This window comes from Tupaia chinensis, unplaced genomic scaffold (genome assembly GCF_000334495.1).
Source record: "Tupaia chinensis unplaced genomic scaffold, TupChi_1.0 Scaffold000489_1, whole genome shotgun sequence".
Taxonomy (NCBI): domain Eukaryota; kingdom Metazoa; phylum Chordata; class Mammalia; order Scandentia; family Tupaiidae; genus Tupaia; species Tupaia belangeri.
Genome location: NW_006160001.1, coordinates 6,117,391 through 6,142,769, shown reverse-complemented (window position 1 = coordinate 6,142,769; position 25,379 = coordinate 6,117,391). Strand labels below are relative to the sequence as shown.

Here is a 25,379-nt window from a genome sequence, read left to right as displayed (position 1 = left end):
TTTCTTGTAGGTGTGTTTCTTAGAGGTGTGTTTCTATCTGTTGATAGAGCGTTTCTGTTTTTTCATCCATTCAGCCAATCTGTGTCTTCTGATTGAAGAATTGTATCCAGTAACACTCAACATTGTTACTGATATTTCTGGACTTGTTCCTACCATTAAGTTGACCATTTTCTTGACTGTTTTTTGTTCTCTTATTTCTGTCTGTTTAATTTTTATGGTATAGCACTCCCTTCAGAGTATCTTGAAGAACTGGTCTGGTGTTGGTAAATTCTTTCAGGTTTTGTTTATCTGAGAATGTTTTTATCTTTTCTTCCCATTTAAAGGAGAATCTTTCTGGGTATAATAATCTTGATTAGAATTGTGTCTCCCTTAACATTTTGAGTATATCTTCCCATTCTTTCCTTGCTTGCATTATTTCTAATGAGAGGGCCAATGTTAGCCTGATGGGATAAACTTTGTAAGTAACTTGACATTTCTCTCTCACCAATTTTAGATCTTCCTGATGTGCTGCAGGAAGATCTTCTTGGGGTGGTTTTATTTGGGGTCCTTTGTATTTCTTGGGTCTGGATGCTTGAGTGTTTCTCTAAATTTGGAAAGTTTACTTCCAAGATTTTGTTGAATAAATTATCCATGCCCTTATTAGTTTTTTCACCTTCTGGGATACCAATTATTTGGATGTTTGGGCATTTAATGGTATCTAGTATTACTCATATATTGTCCTAATATTTTTTGGGGGGGTTTTTTTGGTAATTATTTTTCTAGATCAGAGGTTTTGTCTTCTATATCCAAGATTCAATCTTTTGCATGATCTAATCTACATTTAATACTTTTGAGGAAGGTTTTGATTTCCTGTATTGCAACCTTCATCTCTAATATTTGCATTTGATTCTTTTATGGTGTCTAATTCTTCTTTCAATTCATGGAAGGACTTCCTTACCTCCTGGAGCTCATTGTCCTATCAACAACTCACAACAGAACCAAAATCCTTAAATCTGGAAAACAAAGCATAGAAGAAAATCAGTAACGTTTTAGACAAAACTCATAGAATTCTATTTCATCAGTTTGGGCTCACTAAATCTCTTTTTTGTTGAATTTGCAGTGTTACTGTGGTATAATCTTCCCATTTATATCATTGAAAGTTAACATTCAACATTATTATAGATATTTCCAAACTTGTCCCTACCATTAAGTTGGCCTTTTTCTTGGTCATTTTTGTTCTCACTGTTTCTGTCTGTCTTTAGTTTTCCTTCAGAACTTTTCGAAGTGCTGGTCTGATGTTGGTAGATTTTTTTCAGGTTTTATTTGACAATGTTTCAGGTTTTTCTTCTCATGTAAAGTATAATCTTGCCAGATATAGTAATCTTAGTTGAAATTGTTTTTCACTTAACATTTTGAATATATTTTCCCATTCTTTCCTTGTTTGCATTGTTTCCAATTAGGGGTCCAATGTTAGCCTGATGGGATATCCTTTGAAAGTAACTTGACATTTCTCTCTTGTCAGTTTTAGTACCTTGTCTCTGTCTGTGGTTTTGGTCAATAAGGCTATGATGTGCCTTGGGGAAGATCTTCTTGGGCTCATTCTATGTGGGGTTCTCTGTATTTCTTGCATCTAGATCTTTGAATGCCTCTCTAGGTTTGGAAAGTTTTCTTCAAAGATTTCGTGGAAAAGATCATTAATGCCCTTATTAGTTTCTTCACCTTCTGGGATACCAGTTATCCGGATGTTTGGGCACTTAACGGTATCTAGTATTACTCATATATTTTTTCTCTTTTTTTTGGGGGGGGGGTATTTTCTTAGTCTTTTTGGTGAATTTTTCTAGATCAGAGGACCTGTATTCTACATCTGAGATTCAATCTTGTGCATGATCTAATCTGCTCTTAATACTTTAAAGGAGGTTTTGATTTCCTATATTATAGCCTTCATCTCTAATAGATCCATTTGATTCTTTCTTATGATGTGTATTTCCTCTTTCAGATTGTGGAAGAACTTCCTCACCTCCTGGAACTCGTTATCTCTTTTCTCCTGCATTTTCTGGAGTTCATTGTCTCTTTTCTCTTGCATCTCTCTGTTAGCTTTGTCAGTATGAATATTCTAAATTCTTTATCTGACATTTCCATGAGTTCCATTGTACTGTCTGTGGATGATGCAGGGCTGTTCTTTCCCCTTGGGAGAGAGATATTTTCTTGATTTCCCATATTTCTTGCGCTTTTGTGGTAGTTTCTGGTAATCTGATGAATTATACATTACTTCCTACCATCTTGAAGTTAATTCTGAGTGTTAGAGGCATGCAAGGGGAGATGACCTGCAATATTTCTGCACTTGTGTTTCCCTGATCCTCACCAAGCAATCTGCACGTTTGTCAATGGAATTAGATATTACAAAAGCCTCACAGTTTCAAGGGAATAGGTTCATCTGGGCTGAGCTTTGGAATTTCAACTAGGAATTCAGAGGTGTGTGGGAGAAGATGGGCCACACTCACTGCAGCTTTGTATTTCTCCCAGCTGCTCACTTTGTAGACTCTCTTCTCTGATTTTTAGCCATTTTGTGGTATATTCACGTTTGGCTAATTTGCTAGAGATTTCTGCTTCTATAAGCTCATATGCTCATATGCTTCACTTTACTGTGATGTACTTCTATGCCTATTTCTCTACTACTGTGTTTTGCAACACGGTATCTACAGAATGAGATTGGAATTCAGATTTAAGAAGATAAGTTTCTCCCTTTCTGTAGCAATTGAGTGTGGGTTGAAGTTTTCTATGACCCTAAAAGTATTCAGATGTTTTCACTACTGTGTAATTTCACCTGTCTAGACACTCAAAGTGTGGAAGCTAAGAAGCAATGTGAGAAAGTCAAGTAAAAGAAAAGGAAAAAAATGGGGGTAGGAAGATACAAAACAAATACACACACAAAAAAAGGGGGAAATATTTTTCTTTAAAAAAAAGGCAAAAAAAGAAAAAAAGAAAAAGAAAACCGCACAGTGCACAGCACCAAGCAAAAGGGGCAGAGCTGGGCCCACCTCAGATGCACATGGATTCTGAAATTAGCAAGAGAAAAGAGAATTCAGGGACAAGTGATAGTAGTAACAGATTTTTAAAAAAACATACCTGTATAAATTTTTGAGAGAAAGGGAGAGGGAGAGAAACAGACAGAGACAGTGGAGTTCACAAGACCATCTCTGGCTTCAGGCACAACTTTTCAGTTTATCTTTTATGTTTTATAATCTCTATTTTTTTATTTATGGTATGTTCTTTAACATTTCTACAACTTTCTGGCTTATCTTTTTTTTTACCTTTCTCAGTCTTTGAGGTGCATTGCTGTTTATTTTAAATATTTATACTTTTTTAATGTAGGCACTTATGGCTATAAAGCTCCCTCTTACTGCTGTTTTTGTCATATCCCATAGGTTGTGATATGCCATGTTTCCACTTATATTTATTTCAAGAGACTTTAAAATTTTATTCCTAATTTCTCATTGACCCAATGGCCATTCAGGAGCATGTTATTTAATTTCTATGTATTTCTACAGTTTTCAAATTTCCTATTACAATTGATTTCTAACCTTAAAGTTTATTTTTTATATCGGTATTAATTTGTTTGGCAACTAGTTCCACTGATGCTCTCTTAGTATTTTCTGGTGTGAATGATTTTTCATTCATTACATGACCAGGCCATACATTTTCCAAAAGCTGCTCTTGCTCACTTTGGTTTCCATACGATGTTGGTTAGGTAAGGTGCATCAGCTTTGGTTCTAGGAAAGTGTGGTGGTGGAGTATCTATGTAGTCTCTCCAGTTGTAATCAGCACTGGTGACACTTGCAAGTGCATCAGTACATAGGCTTTTTGGGGCTGTGAGTATGGTTGCTGTTTCTGCAGAATTTAAGGGACAGGGCCATTCAGAGCACTGTGGCTGTGGTCAAGACACTTACCTTGCTGCTCCTGTGGAAGGGGGGGCAGTAGAGCCTCTCTGTCAACTTGGCTGTGCTCTCCTGAGATGTGTTGAGGGGCAGGACTCCTTCTTTGATTGGCTGTGGTCAGGGTTACTTTCCCTGTAGTTCAACTAAGATGCAGGGACTCAGTCGTGGGTAGAGTCACTTGTCTGGCTGCTTCTGAGAAATTCAGGGAATGGATCTGTCTGGTAGCTTAACTGTGGGCAAGGCCATTCTCCCAGCTGTTCTTTGAAGGTGAGTGGAGGCCTCTGGTGGCCAATGTGCTAAGCTCCAGATTTCCTGAACTTCACCTCCCTCCAGATAAGATCTGGAGCTTTAGCCACAATCTATAAGCCAAAGCTTCTTAGATTTTCTGAGGGAGATCTACTCATCTTCCAGCTTAAGCAATATTTAGACAGAAGTTGCTTAATGTTAGCAGCTCTACTATAGCTTAACTGGGCCTTCTATTAAAAGGATGAATTATATCAATGTTCAGAAGAGTGCGTGTGTGTAGCGTAAGGAAGTATAAATGCTGCTTCTTTATACATGCTTTATATATACATTCTTAAAGAGAGTCCTCTTGAATTTGTTTCCTAGAAGGAGGGATGGGTTCACAATTTATCCTTTCATTTTTTTTAGAAAGAGAGAGAGAGAGAGAGATTTTTTCTATAGGGAGCGTGCACTAACAGGAGAGAAAGAAAGGAAGAAATCACCCCCATGGAGGATGACCACGCTGCAATCCCTTCTCCATTCTCCTCTTGAGATCTCAGGCACACATGCACACATGCCCAGTATGCAGTTTAAGCCACCAGGTCCAGAACTTGAACCACGGTTGACTATATGGGAGTCCTGCTACATAACCATTATACCACCTGCTGGTCCCAACAATTTATCCTTTTATAGTCTATTGCCCAATTCCCTTTCAAGCAAATGACCAATGTTTAGACCAATGATTCTCAATATTGCCCCCAGGGGACATTTGGCAATGTTTGGAGACCTTTTTGCTTGTTACAGTAGTAGTTGGGGGTGCTACTGGCTCCTACTGGGTAAAGCCAGGAATGCTGGTAAACAAATACCCTTTGATACCAGTACAGTTCAGAAGCTGTTCTTATTGGCAACCAAAGAAACTAGTTAGGAGGAGGCACAGTAGTAGCTTAACCCTGAACAACATAAAATTATCTGGCCCAATATATCAATAGCTCCAAGGTTGAGGAATATTCATTTAGACCAATTAATTTAGATTAGCAGTGCAACCTGAGGACCCCCAGAGGCTCAAACTCTTGTCATTCTTTGTGTTTCTTTTTTAAAAATAATTAATGTGGTTCATTGCTAAGCACAAGATTGAGTGATCAGAACCAGAGAAAGACAACTGTGTTTCTCAGAGTGCTAAGATATAGTGATTTCTTTTATTTAGTTCTTAGAGCTGAAGAGTAGTCAATCAGCATAAGGAGTCTTTTACATTGATCTGGCCCCAAAATGTGGGTCATCTGGAAGCAGAGGTATGTAGGTAATATGTGAATTTGAAATCCTTAGATTAGTAGTTGGTTAAAGAAAAACCCAAGTCTCTGATTCTGAAAAAAATCAGCAAAAGGAAGTCTGAGCTTTACTCTAAGAGATAAGAAGGCTTACTATGCATCATGAAAGCACTATGCCTGGGACAGGGAGTAGCATTCCATTATCAATGTTTGTTAATGTTTGTTTTTTAATTGATTCAGCTTACTCTATAGATTTTCAAAGACTCAAATGTTAGTCACTATCTCTGAGTTCTATTCTGATTGATTCTGTCTCCGACTTGACAGTGGAACTTGGATAAACTACTGTGCCTTCTCCTGACTAGTTTCTTTGGTTTCCAATGAGAGCAGCTTCTGAATTGTACTGGTATCCCCTCTTTCAGTATCTGCCTCCTGAAATAGTACCCCTGAGATTATCTATGGTCTCCAAGTCTTTAAACCAATTAATACATTTCCAATTTTGTCTTCTTTGACCTCTGATCAGCATTAGATACAGCCTACGTTTTGTTTCATTTTGTTTTGTTTTGTTTTGTTTTCACTTATATTTCTTGGTTGCCGTGTCACATGCTCCTAATCTTCCTCCTACTCCTCCTGCTCTAATTTTCATTGTCAACATCTGCTAGATAGTTTAAGCATGGAGTTCACCCAGACTCAATCATAGGTCATCTTCTCACTCTAAGTTTTTTTCTCTAGACAGAATCATCCGTCCAAATCTCTGTCAAATTTTTATCTTGAATTCAGAATCCTTCTATGAGTTAGAGATCCATATATCGACACCTATTTGACATCTCAATTTGGATCTTCTAGGCATTCACAATCTCATAGACCCTTTCTGAATTTGTCATCTTCCCCCAACCCCACCTTCTCTGCATCCCTTCCTACCCATTGCACAGAGTAGAAATTTGAAGGTCTTTAAATCCTTCTTACCCTCAGTCCTTGTATGTAATTTACTACAAGGTACTGACGGTTCAGTCTCTGTTTATCTCTTTCCACCCTGTGCCAACGTGGACTGAACCATAATCATTGCATGAATTATTGCTATAGCTTCCTGACTTGATTTGTATTTACCCTTGTCTCTTTCAGTGCACTTACTACACTACAACAAAGTGATAGGTTGAATATGCAAAACTGATTGTTTTCCTCCCATGCTTACCTTTTCCTAATATCCTACCATTGCCTGCCCACCTCATCTGCCTACCCAGCACTATTTACTCCCTCTTCCTGTATAACTGACATTTAATCTTCTTTCTGGCCTACAGAAGCATTGTGTTCCTACCTTTCTGACATTTTCACTCATGATTCTCCATCTTCTCTGAATGCTCTTTTTCTCTGCCCTGCTTACCTGGTTACTGAATTTCCTTTCCTCAAAGATACTGTGGTTTATTAGACATATCATTTGTTAATGACTTTATAGGGGGAAAAATACTATCTCATTGAATATATATGTAGTACCTAAAATCTGTATTGATTTTCTTTTTCTTTTTCTTTTTTCTTTTTTTGGAGAGATTTTTGCTATAGGGCATGTGCGCTCACCAGACAGAAAGAGACAGAGAGACAGAAAGTGAGAAATTACCCCCCAAGGGGGATGGCCATGCCACAATCCCTTCTCCTCCATTCTCCTCTTGGGATCTTGGGCATGCACACACACGTACCCAGCATGAGTTTAAGCCACCGGGTCCGGGACTCGAACCACGGTCAACCATGTAGGAGTCCAGAGACATAGCCATTACACCAACTGCTGGTCCCGTGATTTTCTTTTTTTTCTCTTTTGTTTATTTTTTTACATGCATTTCCTGTGTGTCATTACAACAATCTCTAGTGCCTGACTTTACAGCATACCAAATGAATTTTCTCATCATGAATACGATGTATATTGGTTCAGTCAAAGATATTGCCATGTATATTATCACCAATAAATAATTTTTCATTTTTGTATCCTTTAAATGTCTTCTTTCTTTGTTTTTTCCCTTGATTCTCTCCCTCTCACCCTCCCCATTTCCTACTGTCTTCTAGTATTCACAGTTGCTTTCTATGCCACACCTTCAAATCTTTCAGTTTCTGACACAGAGTGCAGATATTCAGTAAATATTGAGTGCAGACGTATGATGCCTCTCTTTCCTAGTCTGGCTTGTTCCACTTAGCAGTAAATCTTCCAAATTTATCTACTTTCTATCAAATGCCAGGGTCTCTCTCTCTCTCTCTCTCTCTCTCTCTCTCTCTCTCTCTTTTAATGGCCAAGTAGTATTCTGTAGTGTATATGTGCCATATTTTTTTAATCCATTCATGTGTTCATAGACATGTCTTCATGGGTTCATTCCATGTCTTAGCAATTGTGAATAATGCCACACTAAACACATATGTGCAAATGATTTTCCAGCTGTGTACATTCCTATCCTTTGGGAAGATAACCAGAAATGGAATTGCTGGATCATATGGGAGTTCTATTTGTAGGTGTGTGGAGAACCTTCATGTTGTTCTCCACAGCAGCTGAACTATTTAATTTACATTCCCACCAACAGTGTAGGAGAGTTCCTTTTTCTCCACAGCCTCACTGGCACTTATCATTACTCTTTTAATCTAAGTCATTCTGATCTGACTTGGGTTAGGTGGTATCGCACTGTGAATTTTATTTGTATCACCCTTATAATATGATGTTGAGCCTTTTTTTCACATGTTTTTTAGCTGTTCACATGTCTTCTTTAGAGAGTTGTCTGTTCAGTTCATTTCCCCATCTTTTAATTGGGTTGATTATTTTGGGGGGATAAGTTGCTGGACTTCCCTGTATATTCTGGTTATCAGCCCCAGATATCTCTGATTTTAGATATCTTTGTTTAAAAAGATGTGATTCTTAGAATCAAATAAATATGCTAATAAATAGGTAAAAGTTATTTCTTTGCTTGTAGTTTTATCATTCATAATTTGCTTAGTTCTCTTTCTTATTATAACTGTAATCATATGATCCATTTGGGTTCTAATTTTCTAATTATCTGCCTCATCTGTTAGATTGTGAACTCTAGAATATGATATTTACCACAAAATCTTTAGTACCTGGCATAGTATCTAGCACTGAGTTGGTACTCAACAAATATTTGTTTCACAAGTGAACAATATGTTAGGATGAACCAACATGTTTGATTCACAGTTGTTCAATTTCCCAATATGTAAGTTTCAAGCCAATCTTGTCTACCCACTTTGTACTGATTTCTTTGCCATTGTAACAAGTTACAACAAACATAAAACATTGGGCTTGAAACAGCACACATTTATCCTTTCACAGCTCTAGAGATCTGAGGTCCTAAGTCAGTGTTACTAAAGTCAATGTGTTGGCATAGCTGGCTCCTCCTCTAGGCTTGGTGTGCAGGAGGAATCCTTACATTTTTTTGGCTTCTGTATTCTTTTTTTTTCAATTATTTACTTATTTAATTTTATTTATTACTATTACTGATTTTTTTTTTAATTTGCTATAGGACATGTGTATTCACCAGAGAGAGACAAGAGAGGGGGGAGGGAGAAAGTGAGAAACCTTTCAAACTACAAGGTCTTGGACTTGAACTATAGTTGGCCACATGGAAGTTCAGAACCTTAGCCACCACACCATCTGCTGGCCCCAGCTTCTGTATTCTTGACTTATGACCCCTTCCTTCAATTTCAAAGAGCATCACTCCAATCTCTACTTTTGTTATTACCTGGCTCTCTCTGACTCTGCCTCCTCCTACCTTCCCTTTATTATTATTATTATTATTATTATTATTATTATTAAATTTGGTACAGTGTACAGAGAGAGAGAGAATGTGGAGAGTGATCATTCTGAGCAAACATGGTGACCTTCAGACACATGCAGAGAAGCAGTTCAGTGAGCTGTCATTTGCATAGCAATGAAGACAATTAACATATGAACACACTATGTCCTGTTATCAATACTGCAAAGTAGCAGTATTAGGTTAAAGGAAGTCACATGTGTTTATCAGAAAGATCAGAGAAATCACGTGGTGTCAGTTCTTGCATCATCAGCCAATTAACATCTGAAAACAACTGGTTTTGCTTTCCATTTCCAATTTCCCCATTTTCTGCCTTATAAAATAATAAACCTGATTTATTATTGAAATTGTGGCTTTCTCCATCAGAGAAGTCAGGCCCACTCAAGCCTCACTTTTTTATACTTGGTTGTCTTTGTGCATTTATTCTCATTTTTTTAATTCTTATTTTATTTTATTTTATTTTATTTTATTTATTTTAATTTGACCAGAGAAAGGGAGAGGGAGAGAAAGAGAGAGAGAGAATGGACCCTTGCACTTTCCTATCCCACAGGTGGGCACAGGGAAGCCAGCTCACACCCCCGCAGCTCACAGTGTGCAGTTCTGCTTCCTCTTTCATTAAGTTTACTCTACTCAGTCCTACTGCTCTGGAAACAGTTGGGTTGAAAGAGGATATGCCCACTTCCTCTCTGGGATCATACCTAGTTGGCATCGATATGGCTAAATACACCAAGAAGGTCGGTAAATACAGGACTCATTATGTTGCCTCCTTCCAGAAAATGGTGAAGAAAATTGAAATCAGCCAGCACGCCAAGTACACTTGCTCCTTCTGAGGCAAAACCAAGATGAAGTGACAGACTGTCAGGATCTGGCACTGTGGTTCTTGCATGAAAACAGTAGGCAGTGGTCCCTGGGCCTACAACACCATGTCGGCTGTCACAGCAAAGTCTGTCATCAGGATACCAGTAGAAGCTCCACAGACATTTGGAATATCACTAACCTACAATAAATGGAATAATTTATGCAAAAAGATTAAAAAAAAAAAGAAAGAAAGAAAGAAAGAAAAAGAGGGACCAGCAGTTAGTGTAATGGCTATGTCGCTGGATTCCCACGTAGTCGACCATGGTTCGAGTCCTGAACCCGGTGGCTTAAAACTCACACCAGGCACGTGTGCATGCGTGCCCAAGATCCCAAGAGGAGAATGGAGGAGAAGGGATTGCAGTGTGGCCATCGCCCCTGGGGGGTGATTTCTCGCTTTCTGTCTCTCTGTCTGTCTCTGTATGTCTGGCGAGCACACGCATCTTATAGCAAAAACCTCTCAATAAATAAATAAATAAATAAATAAATAAAAATTTTTAAAGAAAGAATATAAACCTACAATAAGACAGTGAGACTCTGGAGAAACTTCCCATACTTGCCCACTGGAGGAGTTAAAGGAGAGAATTTCTCCACTTTAAAGCCACCACAGAGTCTTTACCATGGTGTGGGGACCAGCAGCAGTGAGTAAGAAAAACCAAGTGCAGGGAAACACCTCAGACCTTTCACTGCCTTCTACCCACCCAGGAGTATTTTGAGATTTCAGTTTGCCAAACCTACTTCTACTTCCCCCTCTAATTGAATCTCTCCAGCTCAGTGCCAGGTGCACTTGAGACAGAGAAAGGAGCCAACACCTAAAGTTGGCTACATAGGCTCTCTCCCAAGAAAATGCTTGAGAGGTAGAACTCTACTCCCCACTCCCTGCAACAACCTGACACTACAGAATCAACACCAGAAAAAAAGCAGAAGCAAGTGTATAATTCACCAGCTGACTAGAAACCAGTGCAGAGACACAAGAAATATGAGAAAACAAGGAAATATTTCTCCCTCTGGGAACAAAACAATTCTTTTACAACCATAGACAGCACAAAAAAAAAAAAAAAACCATGGCAGGAAAGAATTCAGAATATTCATAGTGATAGGAATGAGGAACTCATTTCAAAACTTGAGGAAGACAGTAAGACACTATAAAGAAAATAATCAAATGGAACTTCTAGAGATGAAGACTGTAATACAGGAAATTAAGACCTCTCTCCAAAGTATTAATAGCAAATTGGACTACACAGAAGACAGAATCTCTGATCTGGAAGACAAAACCTCTGACATAGATGAAACCACCAAAAAGAGTGAATAAATAACCTCCCAAATGAGTAAAACATACAGGAAATACTGTAAACCATTAAATTTCCAAATATGTGAATAATAGGTTTTTTAGAAGACAAAGACTCAGACAAGGGCTTGGAAGATCTATTCCAAGAAATACTTGCAGAAAATTTGCCAAACCTAGAGATACACTCAGACATCTGGATTCAAGAAATACAAAAAAAAAAAACAAAAACAAAACAAAAACAAATATAATCAGCATCATAAGAAGAACCTCTTTATGGCACATCATAGCCACATAGTCAAAATCAAAGAAAAAACAAGATTCCAAAAATGGCAAAGGAGAAACGTCAAGTTACTTATAAAGGTTATCCGGTAAGACTAACATCAGACCTCTCAACTGAAACAATGAAGACAAGAAAATAATGGGAAGACGTATTCAAAACACTCAAAGAAAAACAATGTCAGCCAAGAATACTATGCCCGGCAAGATTATCTTTCAAATGGGAAGAACAAGTAAAATCATTCTCAGACAAACAAAAACTGAAAGAATTCAACAATACTAGACCAGCTCTTCAAGAAGTACTGAAAGGAGTACAATATCAGGAAAATTAAAGACAAACAGAAATAAGAGAACAAAAACGACCAAGGAAATAGCTAACAGAATGGTAGATATAAGTCTTCGAATATCTATAATAATGTTGAATGTTAATGAATTAAATTCTCCAATTAAAAGATACAGACTGGTTGAATGATTAAAAAGATAAAAAATAATAAAAAAAAACACAGAAATCCTCTATATACTGCCTATAAAAAATGCACCCCATGGATAAAGACATACATATTTGAAAGTGAAGGGCTGGAAAAAGATATTCCATGAAAATGGAAATCAAAAGAAGACTACAGTTGTGATACCGATATCAGACAAAACAGACATTATGATAAAATCTGTAAGAAGAGATAGAGAACACTATATAGGAGTAAAAGGGCTAACTCACCTCGAAGATATAATACTTATAAAATCTATACACACAACACTGGGGCACCCAAATACATAAAGGAAAGAATTCTAGGTCTAAAAAGAGAGATAAACTGCAACACAATAATTGCTGAGTATCTCAACATCACACTACCTCCCTTGGACAAATCATCTAGACAAAAAAATAACCAAAGAGACCCAGAATCTAAATATTCCCATAAACTGAATAGACTTGACAGACATCTATAGAATTTTCCACCCACCACCAACAAAATATACCTTTTTTCTCACTCCCACATGGAATATTTTCAAAGACTGACCACAAAATAAGTAATGTAAAAAGCTTTAACAAAGTCAAAGTTATAGAAATGACATCCAGCACCTTCTCTAAACATAGTGGAATTCAACTGAAAATGAACTGCAGATGAAAATCTCAAAAATACACAAACACATAGACACTAAACAACTTAATCCTGAATGATTTCACAACCACTGAAGAAATTAAGTCTGAAATCAAAGAAAATCACTGAAACCAAAGATAATAAGCACATGATCATTCATAGCCTATGTGACACAATGAAAGCATTCATAAGGGGAAAGTTCATACCAATTTGTGCTCAGCAGATAAAAACTAAAACATTGCAAATAGACAATCTAACCACACACCTCAAAGAACTGGAAAAACAAGAGGAAAACACTCCAAAGCATATCAGGAGAAAAGAAATAATAAAGATTCTAGCAGAAATAAATAAATTACAAATTACATGAACTATATAGAAAAAGAATGAAACCAAAATCTGGTTTTTGAGAAGATAACCAAAATCGGCACACTGTTAGGTAGACTAAGAGGAACAGAGGAAGGAGTAAGATAACTCTAATCAGCAGTGAAGCAGACAATATTACAATAGACATAACAGAAATACAAAAGACTGGGACTAGCAGATGGTATAATGGTTATATTACTGGACTCCACATAGTCAGCTGAGGTGCAAGTTCCAGATCTGGGGCTTAAACTCACACCTGGCGTGTGTGCATGTATACCAAAGATCCTAAGAGGAGAATGGACAAGGAATTGTGGTATTGCTATCCTTCTTCAGGGATGATTTCTCACTTTCTGTCTTTCTGTCTCTGTCTTTCTGGCAAACACAAACTCCCTATAGTAAAAATCTCTCTTAAAAATAAAAACAAAAACAAAAACAAAAAGATCATCAGAGAATACTGTGAGTGACTATATGCCAACAAACAAGAAAACCTGGATGAGATGAACAAATTCCTGGAGACATATTTAACATTATTTATGTATTTATTTTAATTTGACCAGAGAAGGACAGAGAGAGAGAGAGAAAGAAAGAGAGAAGCAAGCCCCCCGGGTCCAGGACTCAAACCACAGTAAGCCATGTGGGAATCCAGCACCCTCAACCACCACACCACCTGCCCCCCTTTTATATTTTTAGATTTTTAAATTCAACTTTATGTAGTTATTTATTTTAATTTGACCAGAGAGGGACATAGAGAGAGAGAGAGAGAAAGTCTGGACACATATAATCTACCAAGATTGAATCAGGAAGACATAGTTAGCCTGACTAGACCAATAACAAGCAATGAAATTAGATCAGTAATAAATAGTTTCCCAACAAAGAAAAGCCCAGATACTGATGGTTTCACTTCTGAATTCTACAAAACTTTTAAAGAAAACTAAACCCCATTCTACTCAAATTATTTCTAAAGATCCAAAAGGAAGGAATCCTCCCAAATTCATTTTACTAAGTCTCTGTCACCCTCATCCCAAAATAGACAAGAACATAACAAAAAAGAAAACTACACACCAATATTTCTGATGAATATAAATACAAAATTTCTCAACTAGATACTAGCAAATTGTATCCAATGACACATTAAAAATACTACATGTCATGACTAGATAGGCTTTATCTCAGGGATGCAAGGGTGGTTCAACATATTCAAAACTATAAATGTAATACATCATATTAACAGAAAGAAAGATAAAACTGTATGATCATATCAACTGACACAGAAATAGCATTTGATAAAATACAAGATCCCTTCATAATTAAGACTCAGCAAAACTGACATGGAAGAGACATTTCTCAACACAACAAAAGCCATATATGAAAAACTCATTGCTAATATATTGAATGGGGAAAAGCTAAAAGCTTTTTCACTAAAAACTGGAGCAAGACAAGGCTGCCCACTCTCCCTACTCCTTTTCAACACAGCACTGCAAATCCTAGTCAATGCAATCAGACAAGAGAATAAAATAAAAGGCATTCAAATAAGGAAAGAAGTGAAATGATCTCTATTTGCAGATAGCATAATTACATACATAGAAAACCCAAAAGAATCCACCAAAAATCTCTAGAATATAGTAAAGTGACAGGATGCAAAATCAACAAACAAAATCTGTAGCATTTCTATATACCAACAATGAGCAGATTGAGGTAGAATTGAAGAAAGCAATTTCATTTACAATAGCCACAAAAAGTTTAAGATCCCTAGGAATAAACCTAACCAAAGAAGTCAAAGACCTACAAGGAAAAAGTATTAAAAAAAATAAAAAAGAAGAAGAAAGAAAGAAGAGAAAAAGAAAGAAAGAAAATGACACACACACAAAATGGAAAACCATCCCATGTTTCTGGATTGGAAGAATTAATATAATCAAAATGGCAATTCTACCCAAATTAATCCACAAACTTGATGCAACCCCAATCAAATTACTGGTGTTATTCTTCACAAATTTAGAATAAAACAATCAGAATTTGTCTGGAATCATAAAAGACTCTATATTGCCAAAGCAATACTGCACCAAAAGAATGCAGTAGGAGGCATTTCACTCCCTGATCCTAAAATAGATTACAAAGCTGTGATAATCAAGACAGCATAGTATTGGCACAAAAATAGGAATGTAGACAAATAGAATAGAATGAAGACCCCAAAAATAAGACCCAATTATACAGCTAACAGATTTTTGACAAAGGACATCAGACAATCCGGTGGGGAAAAGAAAATCTCTTCAGCAAATGGTGCTGGAAAAAACTGGGTATCCACCTTCAGGAAAGGGAAACTGGACCCTATCTCTCACCATTAACAAAAACCAACTCAAAATAGATCAAAGATCTAAACCTAAGACTGCAAATTGCAAAATTACTGGTGGAAAACACAGGGGAAACTCTTGACAGTGACATTAGAGTAGGCAGACTTCTCAAATAAGACCCTCAAAGCACACACAATAATCCCAAAAACAGATAAGTGGGATTATAGCTTCTGCACAGCAAAAGAAACAATAATTAGAGTGAAGAGACAACCATCAGAATGGGAGAGTATATCTGCAAACTCTCCCTTGGACAAGGAACTGATAACCAAAATATACAGGGAACTCAAGCAGCTTAACTTAGAAAAAAAAAAAAACCAATCCAATTGAAAGATGGGCAGATGAGCTGAGTATACAACTTTCCAAGAAAGATGCATGAATAGCCAAAAAAGCAAATGAAAAGTGCTCAATATCTCTTATCATAAGGGAGATACAAATCAAAATCAAAATGAGATACCTCCTAACCCCAGTCAGAATGGCTAAGATTAAAATAATGAAGAATGATAAGTGCTGGCAAGGCTGTGGAGAAAAGGAAACTCTCCTACACTGTTGATGAGAATGTAAATTAGTATAGCCACTATGGAGAACAATATGGAAGTTCCTCAAAGACCTACTAGTAGAACTACCATATGATCCAGCAATTCCACTCTTAGGTCTCTACCCAAAGGATAGGCACACACTCCATGGGAGATTCACTTGCAAATTCATGTTTATTGTGGCATTATTCACAATACACTGTCTAAGAACAAGTGAATGGCTTGAAAAAGTGTGGAACATATTACTACAGAGTACTACTCAGCCAGAGAAAGACAATGAGACCCAAGCATTTTATAGGAAGTGGACAAATATGGAAGATTAAATGCTAAGGAAAGTAAGCCAGGCTAAGAAAGACATGCACTGTGTGTCTCCACTTAATATATACCTATGCACTCAATGACAGAAATTGAAAGAGTAGAAGGCATAAAAACATGAAAAGTAATTGTGGATACTAGAGACAGTGATGGAGAAGGGTGGGAAATTAGAGGTAGTGGTGGAAGAGAATCAAGGGGAAAAAAGAAGCAAAACATTCAACAGATGAAAAAAATGTGAAAATTATCTGTTGATGACAATGTGTTTGGTAATTTCTTTGACTGGAGTAACATACAGTGTTTCCATGCTGGGAAAATTCATTTTCGATGTTGCAAAGATAAACGGTGGCTGAATGTAAAAATAAGAAAAAAAAATTAAATCAATGTTGCCCCAAAATGAAATAAAACTAAACTCGAGGACCAGCAGATGGCATAATGCCCCAATGTGCATGTGTCCCAATTCTGGACATGATCGCCGGACTCCCATGTAGTCAGTCAACCAGCAGTTTGAGTCTCAGACCAGGCAGCTTAAAACTCAGTCGGGGTGCATGTCTGTGAATACCCAAGATCCTGAGAGGAGAATGGAGGAGAAGCGTGGCCATTCCCCCTGGGGGAGGTAATTTCTTGCTTTCTATCTCTCTGTCTCTCTGACAAGCACACGTGCCCTGTAGCAAAAATCTCTAAAACAAAACAAAACAAAAACCAACAAACAAAAAAAGCAACTCCAAAACTCCTAATGTGAATTCTAGCATTCCTTCACATAGGAGAATAGAGAAACTGGCAGAGAGCCAATAGACACTGTTGGAAACAGTTACAACGTCTTTTTGACTGTAAAAAGTAGTTGAATCACCTCAGTGCCCAGCAAATAGCAAGTGGTCAATGACGAGGAGATTAATTGAATCAAGCTTCCGCAATAAAGTTTTAAAAGTGCTTGAAACTAAAGCCATTGAAACAAGGATAAGAGGCGTCCACAGAAACCACCTACCGGTTGGGTGGAGTAATCAGGGCAGGGCTGAGCTGCTTTCTGATCACAGGATTTGCCGTGGTTTGGGTTTCAGTTTGACTAAGGCCCTGGCGCCCCCTGGCGGGAAAATAGAGGAGTTCAGCTTCTACAGGGAAATGTTTTCTCTGGATCTAAAGGTATGTTCTCATTGAGAATCTAGACTGTTTTTCTTCATATGCTTTCGATGCCACATTCCTTTGTTAATAAGTATTTTTAACTTCTCTGTTTTAACATCACATCCTGTGTATCTTCATAAGTGACACTGAAGGTCTACGTTACTCCAAGAGAAAAAACGGTTATGCTTAAGATACTTCTGCCTCAGTTTAGTTCCAGACAGTGAGAAAAACAATTCGAATTTCTTACAACCACCCTTGAAAGTGTGATTTACACCAACCAGCTGTAATGAAATTCTGAAGGAACTTCTAAGGGAATAAGTGAGGCACAACTTAAGAAGTAACTCAAATAATTTCCACTGTTCTCTTAGAATATGCTTTAGAGTTTACTGCCATTTTTTATGTCTGAAAAACAGTTCTGATTATAGAGCCTGTTCTGTAGCTCAGTAGTTAAGGGAGCTGGATCCCACATGGTCAACTGTGGTTGGAATCTTGACCCAAGGCTTGATAAACAAGTCAGGTGCATGTGTGCATGTGTCCCAATTCTGGACATGATGGAGAAATGGAAAGGAGATTCAACATGGCCATGACCCATGAGGGGGAGGTATCTCTCTCTCTCTCAGGCACACTCACTTTCTTTTTTTTATAAAGAATTATTTAATTTTATTTATTTATTCATTTTTTAATTTGACCTGAGAGGAACACACACATACACACACATGGGGGGGGGGTTGAGAAAGAAAGCCACTGGGTCCAGGACTCAGGCCATGGTTGGCCATGTGGGAGTGTCCAGCGCCTTAACCAGTATGCCATCCGCTGGTCCCAAACACACACACCTTCTGACAACTGAAAGAAAGAATTCTGGTTGTATTAGTTGTGAAATGGAGGAGGGCTGATGGTACAAACAGCCCTGTGGTATCCTCTGTCCTTCTGTATCTAGGGAACGAACATGTGGAGTGTATGTAATTGATTTGTTGAAGAAATCTGAGCTGAGTGCTAGGCAGGTGGCATTTAATCTCTGTGAAGTCAGCTCACTAATTAGATGCTCCACTTAGCTTCACTCCTCTATGTACATTCACCAAAGTACAGAAAACATTTGAACTCAGAGTTCTGCTAAATGAGAACCCTTTGAAAATCCTGGCAGATACCAGGTAAGTGTCAGTTTATTAAAGACGACATGGAGCTTGTGTTTGGGTATTCAATAAGGCCAGTCTTAGGCAAGTGTCATTGCTTTTAAGAAGAAAGGTGGACAGGAGATCACATATTTTTAGAACCATCTTTCACCAAAAGGGTATTTTAAAAAGGAAGAAGGGGGGGAGGTCTTATGCTTGAGGTTTAAAAAACATTTTTTTTAATGATCACAAATCAAATCAGACTTTCTCCAGCAACATAGGAAAATAAAGAGTTACAACCATTTCTTACTGAAACTTTGAAGAGGAATAGGAGAGTTGGCAGAGGGGGCAGTGGTCTATCTGCCTAGCAGTTCTCCCTCCTCCCGGCAGCGAGCGTGGTGGGGTTCAGCACCTCGGAAAGCGCCCCCTCTCTCAGCGCAGGGGTTACGCATGCTCCTTGGGGTCCGCCGCGGCTTTGCGGGTGTGAATACAGCGGCTGATAACTCACTGGGAGTTGGCAATAGCGAAGAGACCCAGGCACCCGCAGACCTCTAAGCAGAGTGGGGAGACTGCACTTCCGATATCTTTTTCTCTCAAAGGGCAGAAACCTCGTTGGAGCGGCAGCAGAGGAAACAGACAAAGCTCATTTAAAAGAGAAAGGACCCCCAATTGCGTTCCTGAGCAGAGGGCGGGCCAGTGCCTGAGTGACAGCGAGAAACGGAGGGAGTCTGAGTTGGAACAGGAGAGATTCAGAGACTCCAGGGGCGAGCAGTAGAGACTCAGAGACTCCGTGAGCGCCGGGCACTCGCTTTAGGAGCTGCACTCCTCTCTAGCTCCTCTCCAGAGCAGACACTGCGCCCAAAGCAGGGCTCCGCGCGCGGGGGACCCACTTAGTTCGGTGGCTTGTCTTCAACAGCGGCTTTGAAAGCTCCCGCGCAAGCCCCGCGCGCCCACCTGGGACAGCGCCCGGAGAGAATCGCGCTCTTAGGTCTTGTCTCCTGCAACATGACCTAGAGGTCCTTGTGCATGCAAGTGTCCACAGCTGCTGCCTCCAGGACAGCCACCATGAGCAAGGCGGCTGACGCGGACGAGCTCAGCCTGATGCCGGGCCTTCTGGAGGCGGCCAACACGAGTGGCAACGCGTCGGTGCAGCGCCAGGATTTGTGGTGGGAGCTGGGGCTGGAGCTGCCTGACGGCGCGGCCCCAGGGCATCCCCCGGGCGGCAGCGGCGCCGAGAGCGCGGACACCGAGGCTCGCGTGCGGATCCTCGTCAGCGTGGTGTACTGGGTGGTCTGCGCGCTGGGGCTGGCGGGCAACCTGCTGGTGCTCTACCTGATGAAGACCAAGCAGGGCTGGCGCAAGTCCTCCATCAACCTCTTCGTCACCAACCTGGCGCTGACGGACTTCCAGTTCGTTCTTACCCTGCCCTTTTGGGCGGTGGAGAACGCGCTCGACTTCAAATGGCCTTTCGGCAAGGCCATGTGTAAGATAGTGTCCGTCGTGACGTCCATGAACATGTACGCCAGCGTCTTCTTCCTCACTGCCATGAGCGTGGCGCGCTACCGTTCGGTGGCTTCGGCTCTTAAGAGCCACCGGACCCGAGGGCACGGCCGGGGCGATTGCTGCGGCCACAGCCTGGGGGACAGTTGCTGCTTCTCCGCCAAGGCCCTGTGCGCGTTGATCTGGGCGTCGGCCGCGCTGGCTTCGCTGCCCACTGCCATTTTCTCCACCACGATCAAGGTGGTGGGCGAGGAGTTGTGCTTGGTGCGCTTCCCGGACAAGTTGCTGGGAGGCGACAGGCAGTTCTGGCTGGGCCTCTACCACTCGCAGAAGGTACTGCTAGGCTTCCTGCTGCCGCTGGCCATCATCAGCCTGTGCTACCTGCTGCTGGTGCGCTTCATTTCCGACCGCCGCGTGGCTGGGGCAGACGGGGCGGGGGGGGGGGCCTTGACTGGAGCCAGCGCCCGCAGGCGGTCCAAGGTCACCAAATCGGTGACCATTGTGGTCCTCTCCTTCTTCCTGTGTTGGCTGCCCAACCAGGCGCTCACCACCTGGAGCATCCTCATCAAGTTCAACGCGGTGCCCTTCAGCCAAGAATACTTCCTGTGCCAGGTGTACGCCTTCCCGGTGAGCGTGTGCCTGGCGCACTCCAACAGCTGCCTCAACCCCATCCTCTACTGCCTCGTGCGCCGGGAGTTCCGCAAGGCGCTCAAAAGTCTGCTGTGGCGCATCGCGTCGCCCTCGCTCACCAGTATGCGCCCCTTCACGGCCACCACCAAGCCGGAGCCAGAAGATCAGGGACTTCAGGCCCTGGCGCCTCTGCAAGCGGCTGCCGAGCCCGACCTGCTCTCCTACCCGCCCGGCGTGGTGGTCTACAGCGGGGGGCGCTACGACCGTCTGCCCAGCAGCTCCGCCTACTGACGCCGGCGGAGGGCCAGGGCGTGCTCCAGTGGCAGCCAGTTGGTCTTCCCAGGGCGGGGAAAGAGAACTGATTAGGGGGAGGTGGGGGACCCCAGAACAAGAAGTAGGTGGGCCAAGGGTGGGGAGAAGTCTGGAGAAGCGGCCTGTGAAAGGCCGAAGGGCCTTCTCCGCAGAAGGTAGGCTGAGAAATCCGGTGAAGAGAGGAACGTGGCAAAGGGGCAGAGGTCAGCCCCACAGAGCCAGGTCACCAGCCTCTGCTTTCATCCCTACCCTTTCCGTACTCTGTCCACTCTGGGCCTGTGGGGACGCCCCAAAGCGGAGGGAGTTATCAGAAATACCGGGAAAAAAATGGGTTGCACGAGAGAGGGGTTCTGTCAAAGGAGGCTCACTTGAGCGCTTTTATCTCAGCGACTTCTATGGAGCCCTTGCCCAGGGAATTCACGGTGCATCTAGACAGAGGAGTCTCCCTCCAAACTCCCTTTGCACCTTGTCTGGTGAAGCCATCTCAGTAGGACGGTTCGACGTGTGCATGGCTGCCTTGGGAGCCTAGAGTTTGGAGGCCAGAAACCGTTCCAGAATTGGGAGAAAGCAGTGACCATCTTGGGCCACCCGTGGGAGAAACAGAGGGGAGAGGCAGCCCAATCTCAGAGTGGCGTTTAATCTCTGCGAAGTCGGCTCACTAATTATATGCTCCACTTAGCAAAGCCCTGCTTTGGGCGCAGTGTCTGCTCTGGAGTGAGCCATTGAATCCTTTATCACCCCGGAAAGGGCTAACAGGCACACACTGAACTCTACTGTGCTTTAAGCTCAGGTGTCACCAAGGGCAAAACACTTGTCACCAGCAAGGGAGAGTGGTTCTCTGGGGACTAGGGGGAGTGGGGGAGCGTTGCAGAGGGAGGGAGAAGACGTGGTGTGATTAGAGAGGCTAAAGAGAAAAACCTCTCTAAAGGAAAAGGGGGTGCACGTGCTCACTTGGCAATCCAGCAGGAGGTGAGCGCTGGCGCACTGGGCGCACTGGCAGTCTGGGCTCCAGTTCCTGAGAGCTGTCTGGGTGCCTGGGGACGTTGTGCCCTCCTGTCTACCTGCACAGATGAGCTGGGTCAGGAGCGTCTTCAAAAGCCCTACTGGGAGTGGGGGCACTCCTGCAGCCCTCCCTGTTCACTCTTTGGGAATCAGAATGCCCCTTTGAGGCTCTGGATCAGCAGAGACAGCTCAGTGATGTTTTCAATAGGCTTAGAAAAAAGAGCAATGAATGCTGTCAGGATGGGCAAGGGGCTCCTGGAAACCAGCCTGGAAACGGGAATCTGATCTTCCAAGAGGAGGTGTGGAGGGGAAAATAATCCAAATCTGTCCTGAAAGGAAGAGACCGCTAGAGAAAGAGACTTGCAGAGGGTCACCAGAATTTCAGATTGGGGGGTTCTTTGTCTTTCGTATCATTGCTAAGAGACGGTAAGAAATAAAAATTCCCAGAGGACACTATCTTAACCAAGGTCCATTTATTTTAAGAAGTGCTTTGCACATTGAGCATGAATGATGCATTCTTCCCTCACCCTTAGACAGTCTATGGGGCTATCTCTGAAGAGTGACACTTTTCTCGGGGCAACTATCTCCTGGTGGCAGCAGTTTAAAATGTTAAGATACTCAGGAAGTCCTTTTTTGAGGCTGCTCTGAGCACTGGGATCAAACATCAATCTATTGGTCTGTCTGGCAGCTTTGATAGAGGTACTACTGTTCTGTTTGGCAAGTTGGTTTGGGTCAAGAAATCTATAATGCTGGCACCTACCAGTGTGCTTATTTTAATACAATAAATAATCATTAGAAAACCATGGTTGTTCGAATAGCCTCTTGAACTGCAGATTGCTTTAGTAATTGAGTTGGAACTTTCCTTTGGTGTCTGAGATTTAAGGCTCAAAATGTGAAATCTACAGTCCTGACATCCTTTGTCCCACTTTCTGTAACAACACAGTGCAACCTTTCTGCAAAAACAGAAGTTGCCCAGTCTCAAGTCTCAGAAGTCTTGAGAAGTTCACTCTTTTAGAAAAATAAACAGTAGTGCTTTTGTTCTGAAGTCATCAAATTAGTCTTTCTTTGCCCTTTGGGGAGAAAATGGATGGCTAGTGATGTTAAATAGCAATTGGACTAGCAAAGATTAATATGTAAGCTTCCCAACCCAAATCCCCAAATGCAAAATAAATGGTAAACAGAGGCAAGAGCCAATGGTAGCATGACAGCACATTCATGTATAACACCAATATAAGACTCTCACTGAGAAATTCTCATTAAAACAACTTGTCGTTTTGATTTTGACCCTGAAGTGATGTGTGGATAGCTCAGAATTCTTAGGAAAGTATGTACTTCTGCTGTCAAGGGCACTAGAAAAAGAAAAGAAGGGGCTAGAGGCAAGGTCTTCATGAAAAAAAAAAATTCTATAGAAAGGGTCACTTCATCCAAAGTGAAATCGGATGCCTTCCAAAAAATGTAGCAAGAGTGATCAATGACAACTTCTGTTTCCCACAAGCACAAAAGAGTCAACAAGGAAATGGCACAATATGTGAAAATCAACAATTGCTTTTTGAGGGTCTGTTGTGTGTCAAGCCCTGTGTTGAGATCAGGTTCATGACATACATGTTCCTGACTTCTACATTTACAAAGACAGACAGCCATGTATGCAAGCAAACTATGACAGGGAATAGCAAGTCAAATGCCTTACTAAGGCTAAAAGAAAGTGCTATGGATCACGGAGGAAGGGAAGATTGAGCCTGCTGGAGGGTTGGAGGATTCCTGGTCAAAACAGTCTTTGAAGTGGGTTAGATGTGCAAGAAATATGGGCATGATTTAGCCAGAGTGCCAGAGCTCAAGTGAGGAAGTAAAGGGACATTTGAAGCTGAGAAGTGGTGATTGAAGTCTTTGAAGTTGGAATGTCAGATGCTTGATTGGGAAGTACAACAAGTTTAGCTTTCAGGGTTTCTGGAATACATGTATTTCTGTATTCATTTTATTTGACTGGAATCTCTCTCTCTCTCTCTCTCTGTGTGTGTGTGTGTGTGTGTGTGTGTGTGTGTGTGTGTATGTGTACCAGAAAGAATGTATCCTTGGAATACCGAGAGCAAATACGTGGATTCCCAGGGTGGTTAGTGGATTTTTTTTTAACTTTTATTTATTTCATGAGAGGGAGAGAAGGAGAGAAGAGCAACCTCAACAGGGACTTACACCATGATCTCCTCCACCAGCCTTGCCAGCCAGTCAAGATCATGGGAATGAACATCCAGCATGTATAGGCCCACAGAGGAACCAAACCACAATCTTCCATATGGAGCCAGCGTCACTTGAGCAGCACATCACAGCTGCAACTTGTGTCTGCCCAGTGTTAAACACTTTAATTGCTGTTGCTTTGCTGGAGGATGTATGCACTGGAAAGAGAGAGAAAAAATGAGAAATCACCCACTCCCATTGGGGATGGTCATGCCTCAATTCCTGGCCCTCCATTTCTCCCTTCTTTCGAGATTCTGGGCACACACAAATGTACCTCGCATGTTTTTCAAGCTTCTGGGTACAGTCAGCCGCTTGGGAACCAGCCACCCCAACCACCATGCTGCTGACTGGCCTGAGACTTTTAAATCTGGAATCTATACACTGGCTCAAACCCCAAAAGAGTTGAGTTTAGTGAGTAAAGTGTTTGTGCATCTGAGTGTATGTGAGAGATAATGAGAAAGAGATGTTGATAGAGCATACCTGCTGCTATAGCTTAAGTTCCCTGCCTCATACCAGTAGCCTATCCAATGTTCCATCTAAAAATGGCTTTCTTTATAATTAAGACCTTGCCCTGTGGTTTGTCAGGGATGACTACATAAACTTCTTAGGAGTCCAGATGGAATGGCCCTCCTATGTGTCAATTTCCAGCTTGCCGATCCATTTATTTAAAATCTTTCAACACCAGACTCACCCTTTGAAAAATGGTGGGGTAATAAATACTGAACCCACAGATAATTTCATCTCCAAACCTCACACAGCCAAGTGCAGGATTGGGAATGATGCTATTTCTGTTATAATTCTGAGAGCTGGTGACATGGAGTCCTCTGGGCATTGCTCATATTCACCCTTTCCTATGGGGCTAGGAGAAGATCTTCCTTTGATCGCTCCTCTAAATCACTCATGACCTTGTTTCTCTAGGGTGGATTATGGGGTGAAAGAGGGAGGAAAGGAGATGAGGAGATGGAGTAGTTTTTCCATATGCTCTCTAAAAAGAATGAGATGGTTTCATTTGGGACCATATGTACTAACACAGGAGGGGATCCTGACTGGAGGCCGAAAATGAGAAGTGCAGTCATGAAGAGGAGGGGGCAAGGCTTGAAGATTACTAAGTGAAACAACAGCTCACCAGGTCTGAAAAGACAGCCCAGCCTGGTTTGGAAACACCAGCCACCTGGAGAGAACGACCTAAACTGCTGGAGCCTGGAATGCCG

General features: G+C 41.2%; 1 protein-coding gene across 1 annotated transcript; it reads left to right on the top strand.

Moving 5' to 3' along the window:
* The first annotated feature begins 19,448 nt into the window (after positions 1–19,448).
* On the top strand, positions 19,449–21,865 carry RXFP3 (relaxin family peptide receptor 3). Its single transcript, XM_006156354.2, has one exon. It carries the CDS (start codon positions 19,522–19,524, stop codon positions 20,914–20,916), a length of 1,395 nt encoding a protein of 464 aa, XP_006156416.1. The 5' UTR covers positions 19,449–19,521; the 3' UTR covers positions 20,917–21,865.
* The last annotated feature ends 3,514 nt before the right edge of the window (positions 21,866–25,379 follow it).

Bases quoted from the DNA above. Each gene is read 5' to 3' on its own strand.
- RXFP3 (XM_006156354.2), top strand. From the start codon at position 19,522: ATGCAAGTGTCCACAGCTGCTGCCTCCAGGACAGCCACCATGAGCAAG.